A 17471-nucleotide genomic window follows, 5' to 3' on the forward strand; every position below is an offset into this window, starting at 1 on the left:
GGGCGACAGGCCACGGTTTCGGTGCGCAGGCGCCAGGTTTCCAGACTCGAACCAGGCTTTTTGGGGTGAAGGGGTCTGGGACACTACCCCCTCCCTGCGCGAGAGCTACGCGGAGAGCACGAGCTTAGCGTTAGCCCCACTTCAGAGACCTGGTGTAGGTGGGCCTGGTAAGTTCTCCCACATACCACCTCCTAGCCTGGGGCCACGTGAGGAGACGCCCGAGTTGACAGCTTTCCGAGGAGCCTGCCCCTCCCTGCCACCTCCTGGTTCCGCACTCCCTCCGGCAAAGTGCCGTTCCCCCTTTAAAGAAGAGCCTGTCGCCCCTTTAAGGCCCAGCCTCCCTTAACTCTCTCTTAACTGGGCGTCCCCCACGGGGCCCACGAAGCCCCGCCGCAGCCGCCTCCCAGCGCGGCACTTCCGGGCCCCTTTATCGCCCTTTTAAGGGGCAGCCCCCCCGGCAGCGCGAGGCCCCGCCCCCTGCACCGGCGCGCCCCGCGGGGGAGCCGGGCTAGAGCCGGAGCGCGCGGTCCGCGCGGCCACTGGAGACCAGGCAGCCGGCGGCCGGGCAGGCGGCGGCAGCGGATGGGGACGCAGAGTCGGGCGGCTGTGGCTGTGGCGGCGGCCGGGAAGCAGCTGGCGGGCCGGCGGCGGCGGCGGCGCTGGCGGCGGTGACGGGCCCAGGCCCCGGCGGCGGCAGCGACGCGGTGGCGGGCTGCGGGCGGGCAGCGTGAGAAGCAGCGGCGGAGCGCGGGGCCGCCGGGAAGCCAGGGCGCCGAGACGCCCCCTGCCCAGTCCTCTCAGGCCGCCAGGCCCCCTCCAGCCGGGGCCGTGGAGCACCGGGGCAAAGGCCGGGGCCCCCCCATGAAGGAGCGCGACGCGGCCCCGGCCGAGCGGGGTAAGCCGGCCACCTACACCGGGGACAAGAAGGCGAAGATGGCGGCCAAGACCAACAAGAAGTGGGTCCGGCTAGCCACGGTGTTCGCCTACGTGCTCTCCGTGTCGCTGGCCGCCATCGTACTGGCCGTCTACTACAGTCTCATCTGGCAGCCGGTGGGCGCCGGGACCTCGGGGGGAGCCGTCGGCCCGCCCCCCAGCGGCTCCAACACCACCGGCCCGTCTGGGACTTCGGTGTCGGCGGCGGGGCCCAACACCACCAGGTCGTCCCGCCGCGAGGCGCCACGCGACGCGCCCCCGCTGCAGGCGGCGAGGCCGGCGCCCCCGGAGCCCGCTGCAGACAGCCCCCTGGCCGGGCCGCTCGAGCGGCCGCAGGGGCCGGACGAGGACGAAGAGGAAGCGGCCGAAGAGCCCCGGAGTCGTTGAATCTCTCCGTGTTGGGGACGGTCGGGAATCATCGTCCCCCAATCCCCCAAGCAGGACTTTGCAGCAGGACCGGGTCCGGAGCCCGCCGGAGTGACCCCTACGCGAGCGTACGCCCCCACACACCTCAGCAACCGCCAGCTTGCCCCGGGAGCCGGTAATGCACAACCGGATCTTCAGCCAAGGGACCACGATTCGCCGGGACTCGGGGTTTGATCTTCCCAGCACCGTGCTGCGCCAGGGCCCTGAGCCATAAGGGGAACTGGGGGGAGGGTGAGGAGAGCGTAGCACCCAGCCCTTCTGTGCTGCTAGCTCTGGTGTTTCCTAAACGCAGGGGGTGACTCGGGTGCCCCCTCCCCAAGACTCAGGGGAAGGTAGGGAGTTGTGTAGGGGCTCTTTTTTAATAAGCTGAGGCTCTCCCAAAGAAGAGAGCACCAAAAGTAGCGGAGCTCAGGTACGTCAACCTAGTTGCAGTGGCCAGACATGCGTTTAATTTATAGATCCCTGTATATAGTTGTTGACATATGCACTAGATGCTATAATCACATAGAATTCTATGTATCTCCCCACAGCCTGGGTAGCTACTGAATGGTGGGGTCCAGCAAGGGCTATTTGCTGGCCTTCAAACTGCACTTAGCCAGAAGGGCACAAACACAGCCTTTTTTCTTTTCCATCACCCACTCTTTCACCTGTTCCCTTCCTGTTTCAGGAAGATAAGTTTCTGACGTTCTTACACAAGAGTATAATCATTCTTAGACCGCTAACATGACAGTGGAAAAACCTTAGCAATAGAAACCGTTTAGGGAGGGTGGGGAATGTGCTGATCCCCCTCCGGTTCCCATCCTAGTGCTCCCACCAAAGTGGCTTCCTGTTGTAGCCTGAGTCTCTGGATCCACGCCAGGGGCGATGGAGAGAAGGAGTAAGGCTGCTGTGTTTAGATCAGTCCCTTCCCTCACAGAATTCCTTTAGGAAGAGCAAGCCTTTTTAAGTACAGTGATTGGCAAGTGTTTTCTCTCATTCCTTTTCCGGCTCCTCAACTATCTTATCGGTTCCAGATCTTGTCTTATTTAATTTCTTGCCCTTCTAGATCTCGTCTTACTCATTTTTGCATTTCCTATTTTCTGAGCCTAACACAGCAGATTGCCGTTAGGACCAAATCAGTTGCAAAACCAGAGCTTTGATGTGCTTCTGAGTTGCTTTATAGAGTAAGAGCAGAAGGTAGAATTCAAGTTCAGGAGTGTGCTTAGATAGCCAGTGAAGAGACTAGCCATGGGAAGAGTGAATTGGCAGCTTCTCTTTCTCATTCCCTATAAGCGTCCACTTAAATGCAGCCAACGATTTTCTAGAGGTGGACACACACACACACACACACACACACACACACACAGAGAGAGAGAGAGAGAGAGAGAGAGAGAGAGAGAGAGAGACAGACAGAGGGAGGGAGAGAGACAGACAGACAGACAGACAGAGATCGAGAGAGAGCGAGCTCGCGCACACGCTCGGGGCATCAAATTATTCTTCAGTTTGGATTCCATTTCCTCCTGCCACTTGCTTTTAGGCAATTGAGTTGGGTAATGACAGAGATCAAACCTTTTAGTGTTTCCTTTTTGGGAAATTAGCTATTTTAAAAAGAAACAAAACAGCAACTTTGCCCACCTTAGTCCTGAAACTCTCTATCCACTTTTCTGGCCTACCTTGTAGTTAGCTCTGATTCAGGTTTACAGGACAACAGTCTTGATTTAAGCCATGTCCTGTCCTGGGCAAGAAAATAGCAACTAAGCTGGCAGCCTCCCAGCAGGCTGCTAACACCCCAAGGTGTCTGGGCTCTGAGATTTCTTCACAGCTGATGAGGACTTAAGTCATTAGGAGGCCCATGGGGACTTTTTAAATTTTTGATGAGAGACTGGGGGGAAGAAACCTAAAATGCCACTTTGTATCTTCAATAATAGCCTGTCATTTATATTTATGGTGTGAATTTTTAGTCCTATATTTTAATAATTTGTAAATTGATCTCTTATTCCAAGAATCCTCTGGACTCGTGGGAGAGTGTCTGGGAGTCCATTCCTCTTCCCCTCCTGACCCTGCTTTATGGACTGTTTAAATCCACTTTGGATCAAAGAGTTCAGCAAGACCACTTGTGGTCCAGCTGGTCTCCTGACTCTATAAGCCTTCACTGGAATTGGGACATTTTCTCCAGCCCTAGCTGTGAACATGACCAGAGACATTATTTATAATTCAGCCATTCAAGATATACCTGTACTTTAAAAGTCCTGTATATTTTTTAAAAGTTTTATTTTTCAGGTGAACAAAAATACATTCTAAGAACTCTGCCTAAGCTGGTGTAAGTCGATCATTTCTCTTACTGACTCGGTGAAGGAGGAGTAGAGGTGGTCTCAGGTGCGGAGGCTGGTGTGATGAATAGTTTTGGGAGGAAAAGGCAATTGCCTTACTGTTCTCAGGGCCTGCTGCTGAACAGATTACAGAGGGGCGGCAGGATCCGGCTCAGTCAGGCAGGTGCTGGTTGAAAGTCAGCCGCTGGTTGAAAAATAACGTCAGCTTTTGCCAAAAAAAGTTCCACTCTACAGGACCCTTATTAAGTGGACAATTAGCTAAAGAACTAGTATGTGTGAATATTAAATTTTAGTCAAAAACATTTAGCTGTCTGAGGTGAAGACAGCTGCCTGCTGGCATCACACTCTCACCTTAAACTGTTGGCCTCTTGCTTACTCAGGGAGTACTGACACTGGGAAAGACAAAGCCATGGGGCTGCACTGCCAGGTCAGAACCTATCACCCCTGGAGCCAAGCTTCTGAGAGGTGTAGGTTGCTTCAAAGGTAAGGGTTTTTTCCTACCCTTAAAGCAAACAAAAAAGATCTGTGGGTGAAAAGCATAAATATAAGGGATTCGTTGTGCTGCAAAAATACATGGTAGGAAACTGAGCTCAGCTCATTACTAGACAATGGAGCCCAGCACAAATCCCGAACAAGAAGCCAGTGTTGGTGGAGCCCCCTGTGGCCTGCACTTCTCCAGAGCAGTTAGTGGGTAGCCGCAGTGCTTTTACTTCACCCTGTAGTCTGCAGGGAGGCAAGGGAAAAGTCCCGCCTTCCTTTATTTCCCTCTTCAGCCTACACAAAGGCTTTCTGTGAGAGGGCTTGGTACAGCAGCAGAGCAGGAGAGTGAGTTTGTTGGCTTTTGGACACAGCCCCTCTTTCTACAGATGGGGACATGTGGCTTCTACAGCTGCACACAGCTTCCCACACTGGCCAAAGACAGCAGTAGGTACACGGAGAGCCTGCTGGCTGATTAGAACGGGCCTGATGGGATGGGAACAGGCGTCGGAACAGCTTTCTTTGCAAATGTTGGGAAGGAGCAAAACTGTCCGTGTTTTTCAGCCTAGAAGGTCTGTACAAGGGGGTTGGTTATCTCTCCCTCTCCCTGCTCTGCACTGGGACAACCCCTTTGTGTTTGCTTATACTAAGAGCACTGGTCATTCTCTAGCAGCCTGAATCCAAAGGGAAAGAAGAAGGAAGTTTTGAAGGTACAGTGTCAGGAAGCCCCTTGGATAGCTTGTATCTTCCTCTGTCCTCCATGGATGATCAGGTACAAGAAGTGTTTCTCTGAAGCTTTATTTCCCCATCGACAGCTGTATATTTCTACACAGTATGGTACCTCGGTTTGAGCAGCTTTTGCGTCTACCTTGTTTTTCAGTGTTCACTGGGGAATTCTACGCTGGTGTGTTCTGTAGTCAAGTATTTATATCCTGGTCTGAAGTGTTAAAGGCAGAACATGGACTTGTTCCTACTTGCTGCTCTAAGGAGACTGAAAGGTTGGTGGCTTTAGGGCCACTGCAGCTATTTAAAAGGGTAATGACTGCCCTCCCTTTCCTGTCTGCAGAAAATGGAGGTATTTCTGGAATTGCAATTCAGTAACAAAAGGGCCACAGCTGTCCTGTTTAATTGGCCTCCTCTGGGGAGGAGAGGGGTGCAGTAGCTTTGCTCACTTCTCATGACCAGTGCCAACTTAGTGCCTGGCACAAAGCACTGGGCCCTCAGAGTCTGCTGATCACCTGGGTGGTCAACGTGCTGGAAGAAATCAGCATGTCATCATGGTGTCCCTGTCACGGCACACTCAGAGCCTGCATGGAACACAGCCCACAATCTCATTGAAGCGATAGCCACACTGACCCGGCTGAACCATTTCTTCCTTCCGTGTTGACAGGCCTGGGTTTGGCCCTCCAGTTTTATCTGGGAACCAGAAGTCCGTGGCTGTCATCCATGGGTACAGCATAGGTTTTTCAACCCATTCATTGTCCTGTCTGCCCCAGCACTAATGTGGGTCTACAAAAATAGCTGCACTGTTGACAGTCTTTTGGTCACATCTGTTTCCCTCACAAACATAGCCTGTGGTTTTCTACTGCAAAGAGCCTGTGTTACGAGTTTTTGTTCCTTCCAATGGTTCATCAAAAAATAAACAAACAAATCCTGTCTCTGCCACACACGCTGACTCTGTTAAGATGTCCACAGTCACAACAAACCAGGCCTGCAGCGCTCCCCCTCACACGTGAGTCACCTGGTCAGTCATGAGCTCCTTTGCTAACCACGTGGTCTTACAGTTCTGAAGCCTTGGTTAAGCTACAGGAAGGGGACCAGGAAATCACCACACACTGTGCCCATGGCTCCATCCTAAACAGCCCCATTTTCCTAATTACAGCCTCAGTTATACCGACAGCAAGATTCCATTTAATATCCTCAGGAATATTTTCCACAAACCATTACCATTAACTTGGTATTCATTGAGCCAAGTGGACTTCAAAACTCTCAAAACAAACTTGTCAAAAAAAAAAAAAAGCAATTGTGTTAATCAGAAGTGGTTTCTTTTTAAATATCTCTTCTCTCTACGTGCTTGTAGCCGTTATAAGCTTCTCCTACTTGTATCCTAGAGGCTGCATGTCCCCTTAGGTGCCTGCTGGGCAGTGTCAAATCACAGAAGCAGGGCTGCAGAGATGGTTCAGCAGTTACGAGCACTTGCTGCTCTTCCAGAAGATCCAAGTTCAATACCCAGCACCCACATGGTGGCTAACAACCAAGGAGTCCCCCCTCTCCTGTGGCCTCCACAGGCACCAGTTATAAACGTGGTGCACAGACACACACATAAAAAAAATTATATATTTTTAAAAGTTACAGGATCCCATCTCTGAGCTGTAGTCGGCTCATGCATGACCAGGACCTAGGTGTGGAGGCAGGATGTTCTCAGAAGGGACCCTGAGCAGGAAGGTAAGAAACAACTCATTGGTAGCATTGGTAAAGGCTTGGCCTCCTGTTCTGCCCACCAAATGGCATGAGAGCGAACGGAAGTAATGGATGCGAAAAGGCTTTACCTTGGGAATAAAAGGACTGTGCATACACATGAGGTAATATATTCTCAAGGGAATACACATCCTTTTGGGGGGAAATGATGCATGGAAAGAAATGTGAAGGGAAAGCCAGTAAACAAGACACTAACTCCCAGCCTGACAGCATCAGCATCAGCACCAGCATCAGCACCAGCACCAGCACCAGCACCAGCACCAGCATCACCTGGGAAATTGGGAGAACTGTGACTCTGTGGGCCACATCCCAGACCAGCCGGGCAGCCGGCTCAGGAAGTGGAAGCAGGCCTTCACTTTAAAATCAGCTTTCCAGATGTGTGGTGGTGGCATGCTCCTTTAATCCAGACAGAGGCAGGCAGATCTCTTAAGTTTGCAGTCAGCCTGGTCTGCAGAGTGAGTTCTAGCACAGAGAGACACCATCTCAAAAAAACAAAAGACAGCTTTCCAGGTGATTTTTGATACACACTGAAGCTGGAGAGCCACTGGCCCCCCCTTTCCCTGATTTCTGTAGTTTGGGGACTCTTTCTGTGGTGTTAGCTGGTTATCACAGTGACTTTTGGCCCCTTTGCTTCAGCGGAGCCCGCTGCCCTGTTCAGAGGAGAGAAAGCACTGTCTCCAGAGTTTGTAAGGAAAGGAAAAAGCCTGCACTGTCCATTATTTTTGACAGTTCACCCTGGAGAGCTTGTTAAGATGGAGGTAGGCTTAAGAGGCTCCTCCCTCTGCCTCAAAGGTGCTCCTGTGTTTGCCTCACCTCCTGCCCTGGGGCCTGCTGCTTCTCCAGCCAGTCCTTAAAAGGAGCAGCGGGTGCCACATTTGTTCTTTCTGGTGCCAGGTCTGTGTTATTTCACCTCCCTGGCGTCAAGTGGCTGCTTAATGAGAACCCTGACGTAGGCGCAGCCGACTTGAGAGAAAGCAGCCACAGCCTGGGCTTTCTGTTGGCTCTCTCCTCTATGCCTTTCTCAGCCCTAAATTTTGCCTCTGTGAGGCAGCCACAGTCACCCAATCTATCCTAACTCAGTAGCCTAGAAAAGGCCTCTGACTTAGAAGGAGATGCTGGTGGGGTCTGTGGCCACTGATAAATGACACTGGGCAGTGTTGCTTATCTCTATCCTCTCAGCAACCTTCACTGGCCCTCAACCTCAGAAAAGACAGTCATATGGAAAATTTTGCCATTTCTTGGTGTTTTTGAGGCCCAGTGACATCTCTTCTTGTCCCTGACAGCAGAATCAAGTCTGAAGTTAACTAGTGGTAAGACCTTCCAAACGTGTACCTTGTTTTAAATAGCTGAGGCTGGCCATAAGGAAATCAGTCATTTGCTCATTTGGCAGAACCTAATTCCAGGAGACACAGAGGAAGCTCTCTGGGGGTGGGGGTGGCTTCTGGAGGAAGGCAATGAAACAAAAACTGGGCACTGAATTTGTGAGATTGTTTGTATTTAAACAGAAGAAAAGAGAAGCCTTTCTAGCTAAAGTCAGCTGTGGGGTTCAGAGGGCTATGACAGAGCCAGACAAGATAGAGAATACTCCATATAAAAGCAAGGGCACCCCACTAGACACCCTACGTCCAGGGTTAATAAAAGAAGCTGTCTGTCCCAAAGGGCTGTCAGAATGGCTTGAGCCATCATCCCTCATTTCCCTGAGAGCTGATCCCCAATAAAAAGAAAAGTTAAAATAAAAGAAAGAAACCAAGCAGCTAAAGACCTCATATCAACGCCCACTTCATTTATTCAACATGTTTTCAGAGCACCAGGCTGCTGTTCCCAGAGTGTCTACTGTGTGTAGGTATCTAGTGTTCTCAGAAACCCTCCAAGGTCAGAGCAGCAAGCCCCATTCTGCAGACTGAGGCCTTTAGAGGTTAACATTGAACAAGGTGGATGGGAGGTGCAGAGTTCGTATTTATTGTCTCAGACGCCAACGTGTGCTTTGTTCTACCTGGTGCCTGGGATCTAAATGTGTACCTTTCTGACAGGATGCTCTCCATTTCTCCGCTACCCTCATCTCCAGGTGTCCTCTCCCTGCCAGGTCCTCCTGGGCACCCTTCTTGCTTGGTTCCTTCCAGCCCTGCATCTGGTTTCCCAGAGTTGTGTTTAATGAAGACTCCTGCTTTTAAAGATTAGTCATGTCTGCTTGTTGCAGGGAAGAGCGTTTTCTAAGGAAAAACTCTGGGTCAGACCTTTCAACAAAGCAACCAGGAAGAGTCATGGCTGGCCCTTTGAAGCCTCAAGAGGAATGGCTGACATGGGTTTCTTCTGCTCCATAGTTGACTCTGACAGAGCAGTATGGTACAACCTGGTCAGAGAGCTGAGAGGTGTCCCCTGTGTCTTATCCTGGAGAAGAGCTCCCCTTTCTCAGGAAAAGCTTGCTGTTGTTGCAGGCTTCTGTATTGAAGATGTCCCATGTTGGCTTCTGCTCTCACCAATCCCCAGGACAGCTTCCCTCAGAACCCTCTCAGTCCTCTCATATCCTCTCAGTCCTCCTTACCAGCTCCTTCTCCTATTTAAGTTCATTTTTAAAGACTGAACCAGAACCCTGCCAGATGTTTACATCCTCAACCTGTGGTCACATGTGCCTTGCCCTGTGTTGTTTGATGGATCACATTGCACAGTTGGCAGCATCCAGTGGGAGGTGAATTGTGAGTTTTCTCTTTTCTGTCTCCCTTCCTCTTCCCACTCCCTCCTTTTCTCCTCGATTCCTTTCTCCTCATCTCCTCTGTCTGTCTGTCTGTCTGACAGACTCACTCACTGTCTGTCTGTCTGTCTTGGGATGTTCTGGACATTGAACCTATAAGTTCATGTATACTGAGAATGGGCTCTACCAACCTACGCCCCCAGCCAAGAATTCAGTTTCTTAATCACAACCATTTCTTTGCAACATCTGGATTCAAGAGTTCTCTCTGCCCGAACCTGCTCTGTTCTAGCCCCATCTTTAGGAGTCATAAGCTCCAGGGCCTGTGTCACACTCCAAAGTCAAAATATACTTGAGACCAAAAGGCAAAATGAAAACGCAAATTTGGATTCTTCACTCTGGCCCAGGCATATCTTGTATGTACAGAATTTTTTTTTCCTTTCTGAACTTCTTCTGAGCCACTGCACTGACTCTCCCAGCCCCATCATCCTGTCACCTCTCAGTCAGCTTCCTTTTGATGCACTACATAGTAGACTCCACTACCCACTGCCCGAACAATCTTCTGCAGGCGCCTCTGAAGCCAGGAACCCTCTTCCACTTGGCAGGGATAGCACTCTCCCAGTTCTTGCAGAGCGGACAACTTGCTTTAGATCTAGAGTCTGCTCTAACCTGAACCCTTCACACAGTCCAGAACCTGACTCTGCAAAGGGTTCTTCAGGCGGAAAAGGAACAGCCATGTTTCCCTCACCTGGGACAGGTTAGAAATGCAAATGTTCAGACTTTCCCCAGACCCACTGAGTCCAACCTGCACCACACGTCACACAAAAGCGTGAGAAGAGTTCTCTAAACAGCCTGACCTGCTGAAGATTCACCCCTGCCTAAGTAGAGGGAATAGAGATGGAACCAAGAGGCAGGAAGGAAGAATAAGGCAGGAACCCAAGTTGCAGACCTCGCGTGTAAAGATAAGATGGCAGGACTTTCCCTAGAGCTTCAGAGGATTATGGAAGACCCACTTACCCCTAGAGAGGAGGGGAGAAAGGGGGCTGTATGGCGCCACCAAGATAAGGGCTCAGGAGCAAAGGGCACATGCCATATCAGAAAAGGGGAGCAGAGGTAGGGTGGGTCTCTTCAGGCTCCTACCCTCATCCTACCCAGGGCTGCCAGGCTTCTACAGATGAGAACAGCACTTGCCATTCAGCCTTGAGCTGTCGGATGACTGAGTTTCTTCCCTCCCTCCTGCTGGCAGAGTCACCCTCGCCCACTGGCTGAATTACTGGGAGAGGATGCTCAGGAAATGTTTGTTGTATTGAAAGGAAGCCACAGCTTGTGCAGAGTCTGGATAATTCACCAGACGTGGGCCTCGTGGGAGGGGCCTGGATGGAGTTAGAAAGACACATCCTGATGTTGCACTTAGCTGAGGTTGATCTTCCTCTATCTGACTGTGTGCTTGCTTTTGCATGGCCTTGGTGAGGGGAAGTGGAGAAGGAAGAGAGGGCAGGAAGTGGCCCTGGGCTGCAAGGTCTATTCAGGGCACCCGTGGTGTCTGATGTGGATATGAGGAGGGAGGTTCAGCACCTGCAAGTGAGCTCTCATTCTCCCTGGCTGGGATCCTAGCCCAGTTAGAGAGCCTCCCCCACCCCACCCATGCCTCCCTTTCCCCCAAGAAGCCTTGGGTTTTATTTTTTCACTCCTGGGTGTGTTTCTGTTAGCCCTGAGCTCCAGATCACTTTCTCTGGGCCTCAGGCAACTGTTGAAATCCCAGTTTGGCCATCTTAGAAGACAGGGACTGTGAGTCACCTGGATGAAAGGCATGGTTATCAGAAAGGAGCTAGGCTGGCCATACCAATTTTGAGAGTGCCTTGAGTTGAGGAGCCTGAAGGCTTGTGACTGGGGAGGGAGACCTGGCAATGGCGAACTACAAGGAGCCAGGAGACCCATGTATTGGGGTCTTTCCAAATCTTGCTTGGTGGGAAAGGCTTATGGCCTAGGTAACAGTAAGCCCAGGCCAGGGATACCAGCCTTGAACAAGAGATCCCAGCCTGGCAAATACACCAGGGACCTTGCCTACATGTACAAACCCACTGTGGAGAGAGGTATGCATAAGAGGCCCTCACATGATGTCCCTGTGGAATTTTTCCACATTGCTCAACCGGGAAGGTACAAGACTCCCACTAACAGCCGTAACTCCTACCACACAGAAGACTCTTGACTGAGTTCTCCCCTCCACAGCCTAGCTCCCCAACTCCCATGAGGTTCACTCAGCATCTTCCTGCAGGGCCAGGACCACCGGCCCTGCTTCTTTTACTTGTGCCCCTTGCCCTTGTGTCAGTTCCTCTGGGGGGCCTGCTTCTTGGTGTCAGGTTCTGCTGTGCCCCAGCCTTACCAGCCCTGTTCACTTTGAGCTCTGGGGTCTCTGCTTCTCTCTGTGACTCAGTGCCACTGTGGACTTCCAGCCCAGGCTGGTGGTCATTGCACCCCAGGGTCTGCTGCTCAGAACCATTTGGCCATGACACTGGACTTTCCTGGGCCCCAGCCTTTGGTCTGAGTATACTTGTACATTTTCCAGGATTGGGGCTGCTACTTCCTCCCACAGAGAGGTCAAGGGGAGCCGAGTCAGAATGTTGTGGGGAGTCTGGGGACAAACTGGCTGTAGAGGTTCCTGACTCTCCTTTTAGCCCCTCTGAGGAGGCTGGAATTGGACTGGTTGCAGGGATGGTCTCTTGTCTGTCTGGCCCCCTTTCATTCCGAGTCTGTACGCACTCTTCCTCAGCACTGGGAGTCTTCGGGTTGCTCTGGTTTCCCTGAAGCAAAAGAATAGCCCAGGTGGCTAGTAAATTTGGAGCTTCTGTCCCCAGCCTGTCCTAGCCTATGCCTAAGTACCCACCTCCTGGCTCTGCAGCTTCTCATCTTCTTTCACGTCATACCTGTAGAAACACAAGCAAACAGCAGGTCCTGTTCCAGGCTCCACCTTGCTTCAAGTAACCCACTTCATAGTTAGTGGCCTGTGTGCCCCAGAGAGAAGCTAAAGCCCAGTGGTTTCAAAGTGGAGCCAGGGAGGCTCCTGGATGCTCCCTTCCCAGCCGGACCTTACTTCTCAAGCCCAGCCATTTCCAATAAGCATCCATCCCAGGTCCCCAGCTGCTGTTTATGACCAAGCCTGCTGCACCCTGAGATCCGTGGGGACTCCAGGCATGTTCCTGCATGCTCTGCCTGGGAAAGGCACACCTCCCATCCCAGGGGAAGTGAGCTGTTGTAATTACCACAGCCTCTGGGCACCAGGCTCTAACTGCTACCACGTCTGCTGGTGGCCTTTCTTGGTATCTCATTAACCTGTGGCAGGCAATAAGCAACCAGGAATCAGGGGCCCTGGGGATGGAGCAGAGGGACCTGGGCCAGTCCAGGAAATTAGGACAGCTACAAACCTGCCTTGATTTCTTCGTGCCTCCCCGTCCCCCGTCACCTGTTACCTTCGGGCCCTGCCAGTTAGTCTCTCCGTCCCCTGGGCTTTGCTGCTTATGGTGGTAGGTGTCACCGAGGGTCTTCCAGATTGTCCACCCCGACCTGCAAGGCATTGTGGAGGACAGAAGGCTGTAACAACTGCCGTCACCAGCTGAAGCGATACTGCTCCTTTCCCACCCCCAACTCACATTTTCCACCCAGGGATGACGGTGGGTGCCGAGGCTTCTGGTGGGTCCTAGGACCTAAAGGGAAACAACGCAAATGGGGATGGGAGGTGCCAAAGGATCTAAAACAGAAACCAGAGCTTTCTAGTACCAGGAAGCTTCCGATGGCCATTCGTTCCCTTAGGAGTTCTACCTTCCCGAAGCCCGAGCCACCTTCACAGAAAAGTGGCCTGGAGTCCTAGTCTGTGTTTACAACACCCAACTAAATGACCTGGCCAGCTCGTTGGCCCCTAGGCTCTGTGTATGAAGAAGGAAATCACCAGAAATTCACAGGACTCCTCCCACAGCAAGCTAGGGAGGGTCAACAGGGCTTTTACCCCGCGAGGAGCAGCATCAGGAAAGTCCTAGTTTGGCTCCCATTGAATCCAGCCTGAGCTGTAGCTCAGAAAACACAAGAGAGGTCAAGTAGTGTGGGAGGGGAAAGAAGGACAGTCTCTCTCCATGTTCCTTTTCATCTCTGATGAATAGAGAGGATAGTGGGATCCTAGATGAGACAGGGCTATCATGAGTTCTGGGCCAACCTGAGCTAAGACTCTCAAAAAACAAAGCACAAGAACATGAGGTGGGTATCTGCTCACCCTTTCTGCTGCCCATGGCCAGGTCCTTGTCCCTAGGCTTGTTGCAGTTCTGTGGCCTGTGTAGACAGAGGAGGGCTTTTAGTCACTGGTGGCAATGTCGCAGAGGCTGCATCAGGCTCCACCCAGACATTGTCTCCCCTAACCCCAGAGCTCAGGGTAGCACAGAGTTGGTGGTTCCAAGAAAGAAAGAGCACACAGAACAGTGGGACCAGGGCCCCAGGCAAGTCTTTTCCCTTGAGGCACCCATAGTTAGCCCTACCCCAGTCCCACAACCACAGCAAGCTGCTCAGCCATGCCACCCACATGGGCTTGGCTTTGTCCAGGTCCCATGGGCGGCTCCAGTCACCCTGTGGGTTTCTGTGCCGGGCAAGGCGGGCCAGGTCAATCTGCTCTCTCTCCTGTTTCCACTTCGAGTAGTCCCAGCTGGCCTCTGGGGGCACCCCCAAGAGCTGTTGGGGAGGTGGGCCTGGGACCACACCTGGACTCCGGGGCTCCAGAACACCCTGCAAAGGGAAGATACTCAGTATTGTGGGGGAGAAGTAGGGAGAAGATTTGAGCGGAGTTCTAGAGTCGTGAGCCCCTTCCTCTCGCAAGGTCTCCACTTCCCAGTACATGATTAGGTCTGTCTCCTCCCCAGCATGCTGTGCTTGCTACGGACAGTTTGCACGCATCCACTTGTTCACTGCCAACAGGTTCACTTTGAGACAGGTAATTTAACCTCTCTGTGTATTCTGTCCCTATCTGTGAAAGGAGGCATCTCTTAGAGTTCCTGGTGTGGATAGACCAGCCAAAGACAGAAGGGGCACCCATAGGTGGTAAGCAAAACCAAGAACAATTACAAGGGGCTGCTGCCACCTAGAGGTCACAGCTGGCACATAGCCAGTCACCTACACATCCCTCTGACACCATAGGGGTGAGTCATGGGTCATATTATGGCTGGATAATATATCTGCCTTAATCATTTCTCACTGCAAGGTGCACCCAAAGTGGATATTGGCCAGAGAAGGGGAAGAAGGTAAGAATTCTCACAGGTGGTGCCTAGGCCAGGTTTGCCCAGGTAAGAGGCATATTTGACTTAGTTTCTCTGCCTACTCCAAATGGAGATTGTATCCCTACCCTTCTTGAAGATGTACCTTCCCTGCTGAATCTGAGCTGAAAGTCATCTGCAAGGGAGAACTCCGGCCCCGGCCTCCTCCAGATGTCCCCTTTGCCTGTGGGCTCCTTGGTTGGGTTGTGGGTTTCTCACTTACTATCCGTTTGGCCTGGAGAGGGTATAGATAAGCATCATGACTGAGCTAAGGGAAGGAGACCTGAGGTCTGGAAGCCTCACCTGCTCACCTTGGCTTTGTTTTCCATGGTGACAGCGAGATCCACCCGGTCCCCCATGCTGAAAGTTCCCCGTGAGTCTACAGCATCTTCATCATCTGTCAGTGTGGCAGTCACTCCAGGTGAAAGGGGCGCCCTGGCCCAGTTTCTGCTGACCACCCTCTTCTCCTGCAGATCAAGACACCTGTGTCCTCAGACCTCATGAGTAACCCTGAGCAGAACCTGGGTGCTGGGTGCTGGGTGCTGGGTGCTGGGTGCTGGGTGCTGGGTGCTGGGTGCTAGGGGTGGAGGTGGAGGGGTTCCCTAGGTTTGGGTTCTAGCCCTAGGACTCCCTGGAATGCCCATGGCAAAGCTTGGAGTCTACATGCCAATGGTATTAGTTATTCAGAGCTCAGAGCCAACAGAGGAGCCTAAGATGCCATACGGGCTTGTCATCTCTGAGTCAAAAAATCCAGAATATGCAGACAATATGGCCTTATCTCTAAGACACTGGGGTTTTTTTGTTGTTGGTTTTTGTTTGTTTGTTTGTTTTATTTCAGCCCAGACTTCTCTGCAGGGTTTCGGCCTCGGTGTCTGGGGTAAGAAGAAGGCTGTACTCGACACATATGGCATATGTGCAGAGCTGTAGGACTGGGAAAGTCTGTACAAAGGTTTCTGTTTAGCCTTTTCTTTGTGGCCCTTTGGAGAAGATGGCAATAGCTTGGTTGTTGAGGAAGCCTGTCACTCAGAGGCACCCAGAAAGGCAATTAGAAGAAAATGAGGTAGTTGTAACACCCTAGGCATGAACCAGGCCCCAACCCTGCCTGTCTCCAAGGTGAGACTTACACCAGGAACCTGGCTGATGGTGACTGTGAGGCTGTCGGATTGGAGGAACCCTGGAGTGGTCACAGCCATGCCTCCCTGCTCCGCCTGCCGGCGATCTTCCTCTATCTCCTGTGGGAGGGCCTGAGGTCAGCAAGGCCATGGACCCCCAGGATCACAGACACACAGATGCTGACAGGCCTACACAGAGAAACACCAACGGGACACCAGGGGGCAGAGGCACCACATCACCAGTGCCCAAGACTCTGACGGAGCCTCTGTGAGAGACTATCCACCCAAACCCTAGGCCAGAGCCTGGGGACATGGTCTAGAGCCCTCCAAGAGAACCCACTGTGTAAACAGCCTTTTGAAGGTGGCCAGGGACAGCAGCCACAGGAGCTCTCTCAGCCAGTACAACACACTCACCTGGTACCTTCGTAGTAAGGCCTGGTTCTTCTTGCGCAGGGCAACTATCCTACGGTCCAGCTCAGCATCTTTATCCTCGTGCCTGTGCATCATGGACTCAGCTTTGTGAGGTCCCTGTAGAAGTCAGGGGACCCAATACAAGGAACAGGTTATAGGCCCAAGCTACAGCACACAGGGTGAAGGAAGTTCCTCAGGAAGATGGTCTACAGAGGGCCAAGCCCCATGCCAGTGAGGCCTGACTGCCAGTCTGCCTCTTGAGGGGCTCAGGTCAGGGCTTCATACCCAGGGCCTCTGCTCCCAGCAGCAGGCTGCCCCTCCCCCTGGCTCCCCAGGGGGTTCTGCTGTGAGCACAGCCTGGAATGAGAGTTAAAAATGGCTCTGGCAGCCGAACCTGCCATGACTGGGAAGCTGCCAGGGGATTCAGGAGGTCGAGGGGAGACTATTTGCCTCCCAAATCTAGAACCGCACACACAGAGGCAGGCTTTAGCTTGGTTCTGGCCTCCCAGGCACTGGACCCCACTCCCTAAGCCTGTGCCCAGTCTGAAGGAGAGAGCAACTCCTATGGGCCCAGTGAGCCCTCCAGAGCTGAGCTGCTTGCTGGCTGACAGGAGAACAGCAGGTCCAAAACAGCCCCAGCTGGGAGCTACTCTGGGCAAGCCATGCCTCTGCATAAGATCTGAGGTTCTTCTGTGTCTGGCTGTGGGGTCTGTGTTTTGCTCAGTGCCTTGCCCAGCCCACCACCTGCCTCACCATGGCTCTCTTCCTCCCAGGCCCAGCTGCCACCAGCTGTCCCCAGAATATGGCTGCTTAGCTCTTTAGCTCCCTCCCATCCTCTAGAAGCCCCCTGCCAAAGAGGAGGTGCCACTCACAGCCAAATGCATGGAAATACCAGGCGCTGAGAGAATTCCAAAACAGCTCCCGGGAGCCAGAGCTGGAGGGAAGCTGGAGCCACCGGAGGAGCCAGGCCTGTCGGGCCTCTCCCTGCCGGCTTCAGCTTTGCTGCTCAGCACAAGAGATCATGTTGTGATTACAAAAGAGTGCTCTGGGCTCCCAGCCAGGAACGCCTAGCCGCCACCCCCACCCTTCCACTCTCAGAGGGCGAGGACCAGGGCACCAGCAGCCGGCTGGTCTAGTCTAACACCTCTCCCTGCCCTGCCTCAGTGTCCCCCCCCCAGGAGATCTAGGCACGCAGGGCCCACTTTCACCTGTGGTCCTGAGCTCCAGTAAGACCCCTTGTCTGTGTTGGCAGGCAAATGGGATAGCTGACCAGCGTGCACAGGTCTTCATCCCTCCCACTAGTAGAAAAAGGCAAGAGATGTAGGTTCTACCCACAAACAGCCCTCCCTCA

The 17471-nt window shown here is 52.7% G+C and overlaps 2 protein-coding genes across 3 annotated transcripts; one reads left to right on the plus strand and one right to left on the minus strand.

The window, feature by feature from the left end:
* Positions 1-506: 506 nt before the first annotated feature.
* On the plus strand, positions 507-3652 carry Inafm2 (InaF motif containing 2). The gene has a single exon (XM_034496319.2). It carries the CDS (start codon positions 862-864, stop codon positions 1318-1320), a length of 459 nt encoding a protein of 152 aa, XP_034352210.1. The 5' UTR covers positions 507-861; the 3' UTR covers positions 1321-3652.
* Positions 3653-8391: 4739 nt separating this feature from the next.
* Ccdc9b (coiled-coil domain containing 9B) lies at positions 8392-17154 on the minus strand. 2 transcript variants are annotated; one of them, XM_034495561.2, is made up of 11 exons: positions 16993-17154; positions 16124-16237; positions 15722-15829; positions 14909-15064; positions 14704-14832; positions 13874-14073; positions 13571-13626; positions 12957-13010; positions 12777-12870; positions 12194-12233; positions 8392-12110 (listed from the first exon to the last, which is right to left on the minus strand). In XM_034495561.2, the coding sequence occupies exons 1-11, from the start codon at positions 17002-17004 to the stop codon at positions 11568-11570; spliced, it is 1506 nt and encodes a 501-aa protein (XP_034351452.1). In that variant the 5' UTR covers positions 17005-17154; the 3' UTR covers positions 8392-11567. The 2 variants fall into 2 exon arrangements, with proteins under 2 accessions (XP_034351452.1, XP_076785604.1); XM_076929489.1 differs by lacking the exon at positions 16993-17154 and having other exon boundaries at positions 15722-15898.
* Positions 17155-17471: the final 317 nt, after the last annotated feature.

This window comes from Arvicanthis niloticus, chromosome 2 (assembly GCF_011762505.2).
Source record: "Arvicanthis niloticus isolate mArvNil1 chromosome 2, mArvNil1.pat.X, whole genome shotgun sequence".
Taxonomy (NCBI): Eukaryota; Metazoa; Chordata; class Mammalia; order Rodentia; family Muridae; genus Arvicanthis; species Arvicanthis niloticus.